This window comes from Drosophila serrata, unplaced genomic scaffold, assembly GCF_035046125.1.
Source record: "Drosophila serrata isolate PLE 108 unplaced genomic scaffold, ASM3504612v1 contig_190, whole genome shotgun sequence".
Taxonomy (NCBI): Eukaryota; Metazoa; Arthropoda; class Insecta; order Diptera; family Drosophilidae; genus Drosophila; species Drosophila serrata.
Window position 1 is genome coordinate 742,408 of NW_028257088.1, and position 14,222 is coordinate 756,629.

General features: G+C 35.3%; 2 protein-coding genes across 3 annotated transcripts in view; one reads left to right on the forward strand and one right to left on the reverse strand.

The window, feature by feature from the left end:
- The window catches only part of Ten-a (Teneurin-a transmembrane protein), a 183,170-nt gene that overhangs the window by 61,260 nt on the left and 107,688 nt on the right, over window positions 1-14,222 (forward strand). The gene's annotated exons all lie outside the window — the stretch shown is intronic.
- On the reverse strand, window positions 203-2,407 carry LOC110180653 (uncharacterized). Its single transcript, XM_020948347.2, has 2 exons — window positions 433-2,407; window positions 203-375 (listed from the first exon to the last, which is right to left on the reverse strand). Exons 1-2 carry the CDS (start codon window positions 998-1,000, stop codon window positions 278-280), a joined length of 666 nt encoding a protein of 221 aa, XP_020804006.2. The 5' UTR covers window positions 1,001-2,407; the 3' UTR covers window positions 203-277.

Consider the following 14,222-nt stretch of genomic DNA (forward strand, 5'->3'; position numbering starts at 1 on the left):
TCTGCTCCCTTTTGCTGTAAATATTATGCTAGAATTTTGATAGATTTCAAAATGGGTTTTAGGGTTGGGTTTTTGAGGTTGAGTTTTAACCACAAGGTAATGTCCAAGAAATCCAAAGGAAGACTTGTCTTGTAAAATATTTAAAAAGGAAATCAAGTAGACTAATAAGCGTGTTTAAAGTTCCTCCATAAAAATACCTTCCTTATAGTTTCTTCCTTTGTTGTATAAATTTATTACCTGAAATGGGGAATATATTTTTCTAGAAACTCATTCAGTTTTAGTATTTGAAATTGGATAATAAACGCTGCTTTAGGTTTTTAGCAGTCACCACTTGCTCCGATTCCCCACTAATGCCTGAATTATTATCTTGATTGCCTTCAAAAGAGTTTAATTATTTAAATTTGTTAAATACCAAACTGTTTTCGAACTCACTTGGCAACATCCTCTGCTTGCTTCTCTTAAAATATCGCTGATTTTTCTTTCTGTACAAACTGCGGGAACTACTGGCCCTTGGAGGTGGTGGTGCCATGCTGGTTGTGGCCAAACTGAGATTCTTGCTCGATGTTCTGGCGATGGACACCGATTTACTGGATGTCTGCCAGCGTGGATACAGGGACGATGAAGCTATTGTTGCTACTTCCAAAGACGGACAATTCCCAGGAACCAACTTGCTACTTCCGGGCAGGACACCGGACGATGCAATTGGTCCTGAAACGGAATTACCCGCTAATGTGGCTGCCGTCAGCCGTAGTGCTTCGTTCTCCTGAAAAAGACGATCCCTCAAATGCTTTAAGCCCTCCAAATGGGATATTCTTTGCCTCTCCAATTCCTTCATATTGTTTTTAGTACGTTCCAACATATCAAAAACCTTGGCCATGTGGTTAGTATTCTCCTCCTGAACGCGTCGATGGGCTCCGCGGCGAGATGAAGTTGGTTTCGAGCTGGATGCTGTGGCCTCCTCACTTGGCTTGTCCTTTTCCAACGAATCCTTACTGGCCATGGTTTTTCGATATTTAACAGAAGCAAAGAAAGGCAGAGGATGTGCCTGGTGGAATTTTGAATTTAGTATTTTAATGTGTGCAATGGCACTCGGGTCAAGGTCTACGTTGTTGAAACAAATTTATGGCAAAAGTCCTCTGCAAATTGCCGCACTAAATTCAATTGCGATGGCCACTCAAAAGTATATATATAATATAATATATAACATATATAAAATAAATAAATCGGAGTGCGATTTTATGGCCACTCCCAGTGGCCTTTTAGCCACTCTCAAATTGGTTCAACTATTAAAGTGAAAAAGTTTTTCCCCCCAGCTTTTCCTCCATCCTATCCCTCGCTCTCTCTTTCGCTCTCTCATATTTTGGCAGACAAACTTCAAACTATTGTTGTGGCAAGTCAATGAACTGGCAAAATCGCCTAATATTTCCACACTCCACAGACACTTGTCGTGCCTCCTCCTCCCGACTCGCTCTTATTTTTCCAGCTCCTGTTTTGGCTGCAAACAAAAAAGGAGTTTTCTTCCCCGGGAAAAGGAGGGAGGAGGGAGCTTCATGTTTTGTGCTCTGAATGGCCAAGTATATTAAAAGTCTATTTCTTTTGGCAAGACAATAAAGTAGCTGCGAGGGCGCCTGGCCCCCACCAAGGGGATGAGATGGTGAAGGACAAAGGCCCCAAGAAGATGGAGTACGAGTAGGAGTAGTTTTCAGCACTAGCTGGACTTTCAGGATCCCAGGATTCCAGGACTTTGTGTGGGTGTGTGTGGGGAAAAGTCCTGTCGTTTCTGGATGGCTATTGTTCTACTTCGCGAAATAGCGCACATAAAAAGCCAAAGAACGACGGCCATAAATGATAAAAAAAAGGGGCAACCCAGAGGCGCAGAAAATTGGGAAGAAGGGGGTTTATAGGGAAGAGATAGAGAAAGGCAGAGAAAGAGATAGAGCTAAGGAAAGAGATAGAATGAGAAGACAGGAGGAAACTGAAGCCAAAGTGGGGATAAATGACAGCCAACTGGCAGTCAGACAGAGGCGTGCACCCCAAGGGGGGCAGGAGAGAGAGAGAGAGAGAGAGAGAGTAAAAAGAAAGACGCAGCAAAAAAAAAAGCGTAGGGAGAAGACAGGAGAAACCAATGTAGGAGAAAACTCCCCAAAGGAAATGGGGGATAACTAAAGGGAAAACCGGGAAGGGGCCCAGGAAAAAAAGGCCACTAAAATACAATGAAATGCCAGGCCCGACATTCGACATTTTCCAGGCACCTCAACCCCACTTCCCTACGCCCCTGTCAATGCCAGCATTGTCTACAAGGGAAAAGGGTTAAAAATGATTCATTGCCTCGACAGGACTGCGAAGACAACATATGCCAATAATTTACGCAATTTAGACAAAGCAAAAACAAAAAAAAAAGAAGGAGAAAAAATATAAGAAAACCCAAAATAAAAAACAAGACAAACCGAAAGGCAGACAGCCGAAAGGAAAATTGTGCCCCAAGTAGAAATATTTTCCACAAGGCAAATCCATCAGGACATGGGAGGACAGCCAAGAGAGTTGGGTTCCAACCCAAAAAAGCAAACCGAATTGATGCTCAATTTTATATTTTAAATGTTATTCAAATTGTGTCACATTTCTCAGTGTAATGGCTTGGAATTGTCTGCAGAGCAGAGAATCAACCAAAGAAAATGGGGAAAAAGGGTTCCAACCACGCCCTTTTTGCGCCCACTTAACCCCCTTTATGTGTGTGTGTGCGGCTTGTTTTTTTTGGAGTAAAAGAAAACTCCCCTCAAATCGCTCGCTCGCCTAACCCCCATTTTATTTATTGACTCTCATTTCTCCACCCCCAGGGGTTGCTACACGTACTATATATATATATCACTATATATATATTATATATATTTATATATATATATGTTTATAGGAAGATATGGTTGGGAAGGATGCCATAGAAATGAGCGATGCTTTGGCGATTTACAATGCGCTAAGTTAATTAGCCGCAGCCAAACGACAACGACAACAAAATACAAAAAGAAGAAGTTGGCCATCGCAACTGACCCTCAAAGGTTGCCAAAGGCAAAGGCAAAAGGCAAAGGGCCCAACGTTTACTTTTGCGGAAATTGCGTCATTAACAGGCGCTTAGTATAGTTTTGTGTGAGATGTATAAATACAATGGGGATATATGTACACAGACGTGCATATAAATATATTTAGATGTGGGTATCAGTACACCTAAGGTTGAGATAATAGGATATTAAGACGATTGGAAGCAGGGATGGCCATTGAAAAATATATAATATCTTCTTTATATTTTACGAAGATTCAAATTTGTACTTTTGCTGAAAGTTTAAATAGAATATGTTAAATTGAACACCCCCTTTAATATTGAATTTCTATTCAAATTATGTTTTCTGCCTAAAATATTATACAAAACTTCTAGTTTTCAAACAAATTATAGGATCGAGTAGGAAATCGTTCTTAACGAAGCTTGAAATACTATTAAACGTATAAAATATCATTTTTTTAATCGATATTACACGATATTTTTATATGACAATTTTTGTGATAAATCAAAAATTTTAAAATGTCATAACTTAGCTAAAAAAGCTTTAATTTTATTTTTAAAAGAAGTCCTAAGCTAATTTTTATTAGGCTAATAAATCTGCATACTCAGTTCAAACTTTCAAAAAATTTAAAATTTTTGCAAAATTTTTGGTCATTTTCATATTTTGTATTACCTTAAAAAGATGCGAAAAATTAAAAAAAAAATTTTCGTCTTTCGCGAGCTAAATCGATTCTGCTGTTGATGCTGATCAAGAATATATATGATTTATAGTGTCGGAAATGAGTCTTTCACATCCTACAAGCTTCTAAATATAATTTTAATACCCTGGAATGATATATAAAAAATGAATTTGTTATATTTTTACCTTTACCCAAGAATAACTTTTAAAAACTGTAGCTAAATCAGTTCCTATATCTTAATAATAATAATAATAACAATTCAGTTTCCAAAATAGATTTAGAAAAAGTAAAATCGAATAAATATATTTCTAATACTCTTCAAATCCTTTTTCAACACCAAAATGACTATAGTTATGAACGTAATCGTGGGGATATATATATTTATTCCTTCTCCTGATACCCACAAACCTCTCAAATGTTAAGACATTAACCCTAAGACCTTTGATTAATGCCGGCTCAAAAGACACACAAAAAGGGAGCGAACAAAGCGAAGGAACAAAGTCTCGTAATGAGACTGCCATTTCGATGATATGACATCTTGTTGTTTTGTTCGCTCCACTCGACTGGAGAGGGGAAAGGACTCTTGAAGGACCTCTTTGGCACCCATCTCAATTACAGTCCTTCAGCGTGTAGGAGTCATCTCTTCTTATTTATCTGCACCCAAAAAAGAAATAGAACCCAATTCCTTTGGTCATTTCACCTGCCTTGGGGGCAGGATCTCCTTAACCTACCTACTTCCTTGGTGCTCCTGCTCCTGCTCCTTCCTCCTGCTAATGATGTCCAATTCGGTGTTCGATCCGAGCGAGTGTTACCCCGGAGGCCAGGTGCTGGTCAGGACAAATGAAAACAAATCCGATTGTGGAGAGAGGTGGATGTGGTGGATGTGGACTACATGACATTTGAAGCACTAAACACAGTACACATCCTTGCTGGCTAATTGGACAAGTGAAAGTGAAATGAGCTCTCAACTTTGGTATAAGAAGGAAGGAAGGAAGGAAAAAATGAAGGAGGGTAGAAAGGAGCCATTAGATGTCCAAACTAATGGGACACTATGGAAAACAAAACATGTCTCATAATTAAACCTCTTGTTTTTTTGATGGAAAGTGAAAAGTAAACCTTAATGAGGAGGAGATTGTTAATATTAGGGGTTCTTTGTTGAAATTAATATAAAGGACTTTTAGGAATAAACACTTACAAGAGTTTAGGTAATTAGTTTTAAAGAAATAGAGCTTCAATTTAATTTTTCTGGCATTATTATGCTCCGGAATTCGTACTTGGGAATTTTAAGTGCACTTTTTAAGTACATTTTCTTTGTTTTTATTAATATGAATGATTTTTAGGAGTTACACGATTTTAGATAGTTTTTTATTTAGATTTAGATTTTATTTTTTATTGTTTTAAAGAAAATGAGCTTCAAATTTATTTTTCTAACAAAATTATGCTTCGGAATTCCTACTTGAGAATTTTAAGTGTACTTTTTAAGTAAATTTTCTGCTTTCAGCTAAAAATAAAGCTTCTTTTGATTACTCTTCAGCTTAGTTTTAGCTTTTGAAATGTATAGCAAACCCCCTTAAAGAAATCTTTAAAAAACATCTAAAGCTAAGCTCCACTTAACCCCTATTTCTTGCAGTGTAAACAGCTAATCAGAAGCACTCCTGCTCGACTAATGCCAAGTCAAAGGGAAAAGCTCTACGCCACCGCCTTCTTCCCATTTTCCATTTCCCATTTCCCTTTTTTTTTTAAGTTTTCTTTAGTTTATTTTCACGCTTCTGCTGCGTGTCTGTTTCAGTTTCGGTTTCGGTTTCGGTTTCAGTGTCAAAGTCAGAGAGTTCGGGTCAAAAGGCGCATCAATGCTACTGAGCATATTTTGCGGTCGCCTTGCTTTTCCATTTTCCTCACTACTTCTTACTTTTTTTTTACTTTTCTACTACTTTTTTCTGCTGTTGTTGTTGTATTTCTTCTCTTTGGAGAAGTTTTCTGTGTGTGCCATGATGCTGCACAAAAAACTTCCGACAACAATTCTGCAAACGCAAGCAGGAAAACATAAATCTGGCTAAAGCTAAAACGCAAACTTTTATTTAAAAAAAAGGAAGAGAAAAAAGAGAGTATGAGAAGGAGCAGAATATAACAAATAAAAGCTAAAGAATTTTGTGTGAGTGCGTGCAAGTGATAGAGGGATTGAAATAAAACGAAGAGTGAGTGGGATGAGTCCCTAGTTGGAGTTTCAAGATTAGCTAAAAAGAGGTCTTTAACTTTTATTAAAAACTTTAATTTAAGATAATAAATAATGAATAAATAAAATAATAGGTAAATAAGCAAAGTAGAAGGCTAATTAAAAAGTTTTTCTAGGCCTAGAAAAATCTATATAATAAATTTATACTTTATACCATTTTAATTCAAAGAGAAAACCTTAAAAATAAATCCCATTACAGGCCTAGAAAAATCTATATAATAACTTTTTACTTTATACTATTTTAATTCAAAGAGAAAACCATAAAAAATAAATCCCATAAATATAGAAAAATGTTAGTAACTTCCTGATGCGAAAAAAACATGAAAACCCAGAGACTTGTTTTCAAAGAAAGAGAAAAAGTATCTTTGGTATCGTATCTTTTTTTATTTCTTTCTTGTGTCTTTTTTTCCCTTTTTTGTTTTTTAAGCAAATGTCCACATTTTGACCATTTGAAATCCAAACAGGCAACTTTTATGCCACTGACATGAGTGTGTGTTCCTTTATTTTTGTTGTATTACGTGTGTGTGCGCTTTTTTTCAGTACTTCTACTTATTTTTCCTGCTTTTTTTGTGAGGAGAACAGACTTTGGCTGCCATTCCGACTTGAGCTTGAAATTTTGCAACATGCCTTCGACATCTCTTGGGTATTTTTACGACCATCACAGAGAGACGGGGCCAAAAAGACTGACCACAAAAAAGCAAAAGGCGCCCAAGAGCCGCGACCTGTCCTGCCCCGCCTCGACCGCCTCCTTCTATCTTTATTTTATTTTATTTTTTTCTTCTCTCGTTTTCTGGTTTCGGTTCTGGTTTAGGTTTAAAGCCAGGAGGAAAAAAAAACAGGAGGAGGACTTGCAGGGGGGCAGCAGTTTCTTCCTCAAATGGATTTGGACACAGAAACAAACACAACCAAAATAAGGAGAAAAAAATACCACAAAAAAAAAAGAAATGGGGAAAAAATATAAAAAAGAAACACAGATACAGTGCAGGAAAATGTATAGGAAGTGGGGTAGGGACTGGGGGGGGAATGATGATGCACGTGATGCGATTCATCGCTGGCTTAGCAAAGATACAAAGATACAAAGATACAAAGATACAAACAACCAAGAAACAAGTAGAACAAATAGTAATGCCAAGGAAATGCTTCTGGCTAGTATTTAAAAAAGTCAAAAACGAGCTAGAAAAATATTTAAATTGCTGTATATATATATTCGTTAATTTACAAATATATTTAAATAGATTTAAAGTAATATTAAATATTAATAATATTATATAATTATAATTATAATTATAATTATAATTATAATTATAATAATATAATTGGTAAAAAGAGTTTTAGAACTTATGTTTGGTTTTCAAAAAGTTTTAAAATTTAATTTGAGACAATACATAAATTTTAAACTTACTATTATACGTCTTATACATTTTCTTCTGTCCTGCAATAACAAAAATATATATTTTAAAGTAATATATCACTGATACCATTTTTTCTCTAAGAACTAATTTTTTTTCTGTCTTGAAAAATATTTAAAATTGAATATAGAAGTTTTTCTTAAATAATATGCAATACATTTTTAAAAGGTTTATCCTTATACTTACTACCCAAGAACTTGGTATTTTTCTAATCTTAAAAAATATTCAAATACTATAGCTAAAAAATATCTAAATAGCCATCTTCCAGCTTGATGCCGAAACGGCTAAGAAAACCCGAAAGAGAGGAGCAGGCTTTAGCCAGCTGATTTGCCGCCAATTAGCAACTAAGTGGATTTGTAGACCGAAAGCTTAACCTCAGGCTGCGCCTTTGCTTACTCCAGTGGGTTGGTGTGTTGGAGGATTGGAGGATTGGAGGATTGGTGGGTTGGTGGATTGGTGGGTAATGGTTGGTGGGTGGTGGCCATCGGCCTCACTTACAGCCATGGGCAGGTGGTGGTGCTCGCGGCTGTCTGTGACGGTGTTACGTGCCAGGTTGAAATGTGAAAAAGTTGCCAATATTTATATCGATAAACAAAGTAGGAATAAACATCAGCGATTCCCAATGCTGCACTCAGAGAAAGTGAACTTGGTTTATTGAAGATAAAATTTAAACCATATATAATTAGATTTTAAAAAAGGAAAACAAATACTTGGAGATTTATTCGATTTCTTTCGACTATTTCTTGACATGAAATTCTTACACCCCATTTACTGACCAATTCCCTTTGATTATATAGATCCCCTTACTTATAGGTATTTATTATGGCCAGCATATTTTTTTATTACAGTGTAGAATGAGAGAGTACTAAAGAAAGAGAGAGAGAGAGAGAGAGAGAGAGAGCGAGTTCCATGGTCGGGGCTTAGTCTAAGGCCACGTGTATGGAATGCGTACGTGCTGCTGTTGAAAAGTCGGCAACTGTTGGCGGGGTGTGGGTGCCTTTTCGGGTGCCTTTTGGGTGCCTTTTTCAGGGGTGAGATGGCTAGATGGTTGGATGGTACTTTGGGCCAAGGGGCAACCTACTGGCGAACTGTACTACGTGCCCCGTTCGCAGAACGAGACAAGTTAAATCGTCGCGTTATTGATGGCGAATGTACGTGATAGGCTCACATACCACATAGCACCATCACCAATGTTCATCATCATCTGCTGATGATGATGATGATGATGATGATGATGATGCTGTGGCTCCTGATCATCATCATCATTTCGATAATGGCCATAATGAAGGCTGAAGGGAACTTTCTGCGTCGACAACAGCTTTCAACAAGCATCCGAGAGGCCCACCTGTGTGCACACGCTTTTCAGAAAACAAAAAAAGAAAACCCCAAGAAGAAAATTCCTCTTCTCCCACTCAGTGTTTCCCCCCCCCCCTGACTTTTCTATACTTTTCTCTATTATGGCGGACCTCTTAGCTTAATGTGATTAAAGAGACTTGCTATTGGGATTTTATGTTTTGGCCAGATTGGAATTGGAAATTTTGTTGACCTGTTTTTCACTAAAGAGAGAGATTTTGAGAGGCCTTTCTTTGATTTTTTCAAAGTGTCAATAGATCAATTTCCTTGATTCTTTTCTTTAACTATTTTGCTGCTGAAATAACCTTTAACTTTGGGTTAAATACTAACTGAAATTCACGCCAAAGTGGCTCAAATTAACCCTCGTTTTTATTTTTTGCCATTCCCCTAAATAAAATAATAGAATGTGTTTTGCTTATATTTTTTTCGCTGACTCATAAACTCCATCCTACGAGGAAAAAATAACACACACACACACTCAATTCGCCTGCAACTGACAATTTAACATTTAATTAAAAATCAATTAAAAACGTATTTTTGCACTTTGCTGTGTGAACGAGCAGCAGCAGCAATTGGAAAGAGGAAAGACACATTGAAAGAGCTATGTCAAATAAAACACGTCTTCATTTGCTGAGTTATAATTTCAAACTGATTTTATTTTCTTAAAGTCCTATCTTAGGTGGCTAACATGAATATCGCATAGACTTATTTTTAGGTAATCCCATTCAGGTACAAGCGGGAAATTTCCGCTGCCCGATATCCTTATCTATACAAACGTGTGGTGACCACTCGCAGGAGGTCCCATTGCATCGCAGGTATAATTATGTTTTATTGTCCGATAAGCGGTTATGTATATATATATATGCAGACGCTAAATAGTGCAGTGCTGCGGCTCGATCCTTTTACATAATTTTCTTATATATACGTGTTCATGTGTGAACACACATAGACATAGTGAATATATAGACAGAAATGTATAGAAATCGAGAACAAAATAGGAAGAGTACAAAAGAGGGGAGCTAGAAAAGTACTAAATACAGCAATGGGTACATGAGAAATTATAGGAAAAATAATATAATAAAGCTTAAGACGAAGGTATAAAAGTATAAAGTATAAAAAAGGGTTAAAGTATAAAACAGCATATAAAATAATATATTCAAACTTGAAAGCAAGAAAAAAAAGGAAAAGGGAATATATTAAATCTATAAAATATATTAAATCTCTATAAATAAATATAATAAATAATATAATAAGTAATCTAATAAATAATATATAATAACCCATTTAAATTTTACAAATTTATTTCTAAAACTTGCTTTTTTTCTCGGTGTATGTTTATGTTGTCTGATTATTGGAACTGAAGCACTGAATGTTGAAATTGAAAGAGCTTAATTGAATTAATGTTCGCCATGAATGATGATGGGGTTTTCTAGTTCGGATAGGGGGGGTAAAGAATTTATACACTCATAATTCTTCGATTGCCGATGTTTTGAACTCCAATGGGAATTCGTCTCGCCATTCAATCAACGAACTGCGAATTAAAACCCCCATACCCCATTTAGGGGTTAAGGGACGACCACCCGCATTTATTTGTACTGAACTTAACCCTTTCTTGTTGTAAGGTAAGAAGGGGTCGTGACTTGTCGTCATTTATCATTAAATTGCAATTAAAATTGACATGGCATTTGATTTATATAATATAAGTACAAGTTGTATACAATTAATGCACAAAAGAAAGGGGATTGTCTTGGGTTTCATGTTTGACTTGCAATTAGCCACTTGGTCAGTTTTCTTGTGGTTTGGGGTTAAGAAGTTACCTTTTTTTTATTGCGTATATAAAGTGTAGTTGGTGAGGGTGAAATATTGATTTAAATTAATAAATATGAAGAGCAGAGAACACCTATACTTGTACTTCTTGTAATTATTCTTCGTACAAAAGCTTTATTTTTCTGCTCTAAAAATGTATCATTAAATTATCCACCTGTAAATGAATTAATTTATTGCTTCTCAGCATTATCTTTAATGGTAAATACTTGGGAATAAAAAAAAGCCCCTATATGACCGTCTGACACCCGTTAATTTAAGCACTCTGAGGAGGCTGATGATTAGAGAGGGAAAAACTGGAAAATTTGAATTTGCATATAAAACGAAAAGAACAAAAAATGTGACGAGGCGTTCCATAAAAATTTGTTTCGATTCAAATTCGGATTTCGGAATTGGGAATCGGGAATCGAAATCGTTTTATGGTTATGATGTGTCAGATGCGGGCTGTTTCATGTTTCGTCTCTGGGCCCAAAAACCGAAGTCAATAAAACGCATTGGGTGGTGGTGGCCTGTGTGTCAAATGGAAAAGTCCAGTGGAAAATGAACTAAAGAAGAGGAAAAATTGATGTGCATAAGACGGGGAGAGAGAGAGAAAATGATGCAGGCAATCAAACATTTGGTGGGGCGATTTCCTTCTTCTTTGGCGGCTCTTCAGCTTTTTATTAATTTATATGGCAGGCGGAAAATCCAACCAACCAACCAACCAAGCAACCATTCATTCAATCATTCATTCATTCATTCATTCAACCAACCATCCATCCATTTGCCAACAAAAGAGTCTTAAGAGGAACTCTTAATAAGGATGTGAAATATGTTCGGCATTGCTAATTGAGCGAACATTTAATTCTTTCTTTCATTTCTGGCCTTTCCCTTTAATTACAGCAAAAATTACAAATAACGAAAAAAAAACAGAGATGGGTAAAGAAAAGAGCAGAAATTTTAATAATACTTATGAAATTTTTAAGTTGAAGAATCACAGAGAAGCGGCGATGGGCCCGCATCTATCGAGTGGCATTAACAAAAGGCACCAAAGACACTGACAGAAATTAAGAAAATAATACTTTTGTGTAATTTAAATTTATTATAAAAATAAATTTTAATAGTTTCTTGTGGAAATTTTAAAGTTATTATAGGTTTTTCTGGTATTTCTGAGACTTGTTTCAAGTGCAAATAATGTTTTGCCCTGAAATCTTGGTTAAACTTTTTAACTTATTTGAATTTCTTGAGAATTTGCAATATTTAATAATTTGTTCATTAATATAAATGATTAAATAGTATTATATTTAAGGAATAATATTTTTAAATATTTTTAGTAAAATTATTTTGCCTAAAAATGAACTATAAACTTGTTATTCAGAATGTTCTTTGCAATTAATAATCTTACTGTATTTAATTTGCTTTTTCTATACAATATCCCTAGAAATACATAAGTTTTTTTCTCTCTGCATTCATTTTGCAATTTAAAAAGTCGTAAAAATCGAGGAAAATGTGCTTCTCCTCAGGCAATTCTCCACTTTAAAGTGCAATTGGCATTGAAACTTAACACTGGCCCCCATTGCATTCATTTGCCGGGCACGTTTTCCACGTAGCCGCGCGAGAGCCCTCTTTTTCCACCATTTCCCTTTTGCATGCCAGTTTTCCCTTACCCCCCCTTCATATCAGTTTTCCCATTTTCCCTCTGCCAACTTTGGTGGCGCTTTGTGTGTGGGCAGTCGGAAAAGTCAGCGACTAAATTAATGTGTGTGAGCAATTCCCGGCTCGCCCGACTGATGATGGTTCAAGTGTAATTTTATGGGGAAACGTGGCTGAAATTACATAGTATGCTAATGTATATATATATATATATCGGTGTGTGTGTGGGGATCTCGGCTAATTATAATCGAGGCTTCTGAAATGAAAATATGAAACCCAAATGAGAGAGGGGGAAACCCCATACAAAAAAAGTCTATATCAATGCAATTCATGTGCAATTATTAAGTCAACTTTTCAATTACCTTTCTCTGCAAACAAATGCCATTTAAATTGTAAAAATAAAACAAATATATACATTTGTATATGGCTAAAATCCCTCGTAATATTAAAATCCAATTATTTGTAAATTCTGACCTGAAACTGACATAAAATAAATGCAGCTTTTTTTGTTGTTGTGCAGAATATTTTTTGCGTAAAAAGGACTTTCAACTTTGACTCTTTTTTTTTGTTTGTGAACCCATCAAATTACAGTCGAAATTTGTTATCCAATTAGGAGAGCGCAAAAAAAAAGAACTACTTAATGTTTCACAAAAAATAAATGGAGTGTTTTTTGTTGTTGTTTCCCCAGCTTTCTTTCCTTTTTTTTTTTTGCTTTTGTTATTTTTTTTAGTCTGCCGAAAAAGTTTTTTGCAGCTGCAACGGCAAAGTAGATTAAAATCTAAATACACACACATTCCCTACTCACACACTCATAAATTGTGCTCAAATAAACCAAATTAAAAGTGCAAAACAAGGAGAAACCAACAATGCAAAGAGTGATGGCATTACAGGGGGTGTGTGGGGTGAGGTGTTAGGGGGAAACAAAACTTTTTAAAACAGTTAAGTGTAAAGGCGCGTCATGTTAGACACACCACACAAGCCACGCCTCCAGCGCCCCCGGTCGCCCCTAATTCCTGGTTGACTGGACTAACTTTTGACAAAATGTCCGCAAAAAAAAGGAGAGAATAAATAAAATACAACAAAAAAGAAAGCAAAACAAGAGATGTGCACAGGAAAAAAATTTCAAGTCTTTGTGTAAGGAATTTCTAATAAAAAATATCACAATTATTTTAATACCATTGCAAGGGTATTAAAATTTTAGTCAGAAGCTTGCAAATCAGTGAAGGAATCATTTCCGACCCTATAAATCATATATATTCTTGTTCAGCATTAAAAACCGAATCGATCTAGCCTTATTTGGAAGAAACCAATTTTTTGAATTTTTTTTTTCAAAATTTTGTCATTAAATTTTAAATTGTCAAAGTTGGAAAATTTAACAAAATTTTAAATTGTGTACATTCTAAAACTTAGTATGCAGATTTGTTAGCCCTTTAAAAACTAGCATAAAACAGCTTACCGAATCAAAATTAATCCTGTTTTGGCTTAGTTATGAGTTTTTTAAAATTTGATTTATAGAAAGAAATATCATATAAAAATATCGATAAATATTGCTTTACATTTTTATTCCGAATCCTGTAACGCTTGAAATAGCCGTTTCCGACCCTATAAATAATATATATTCTTGATCAGCATCAAAAGCCGAATCGATCTAGCTATGTTTGGGAGGAAATAATATTTTTCGATTTTTTTCCAATATTTTGTCAATAAATTATATATTGTTAAAGTTGCAAAAATTGACAAAATTTTAAATTGACTTATTTTTAAAACTGAGTATGCAGATTTGTTAGCTCTATAAAAACTAGCACAGAGCAGCTTACCGAATCAAAATTAATGTATTTTTGACTAAGTTGTGAGGTTTTTAAGATTTGATATTGTCATATAAAAGTATAGATAAATATCGGTTAAAGAACGGTATTATAGTTTTAGTTAGAAGCATGAAATGCAGTGAAGGAACAATTTCCGACCCTATAATGCATATATATTATTGATCAGCATGAACAGCCGAATCGATCTAGCCATATTTTGTAGAAAACATTTTTTTC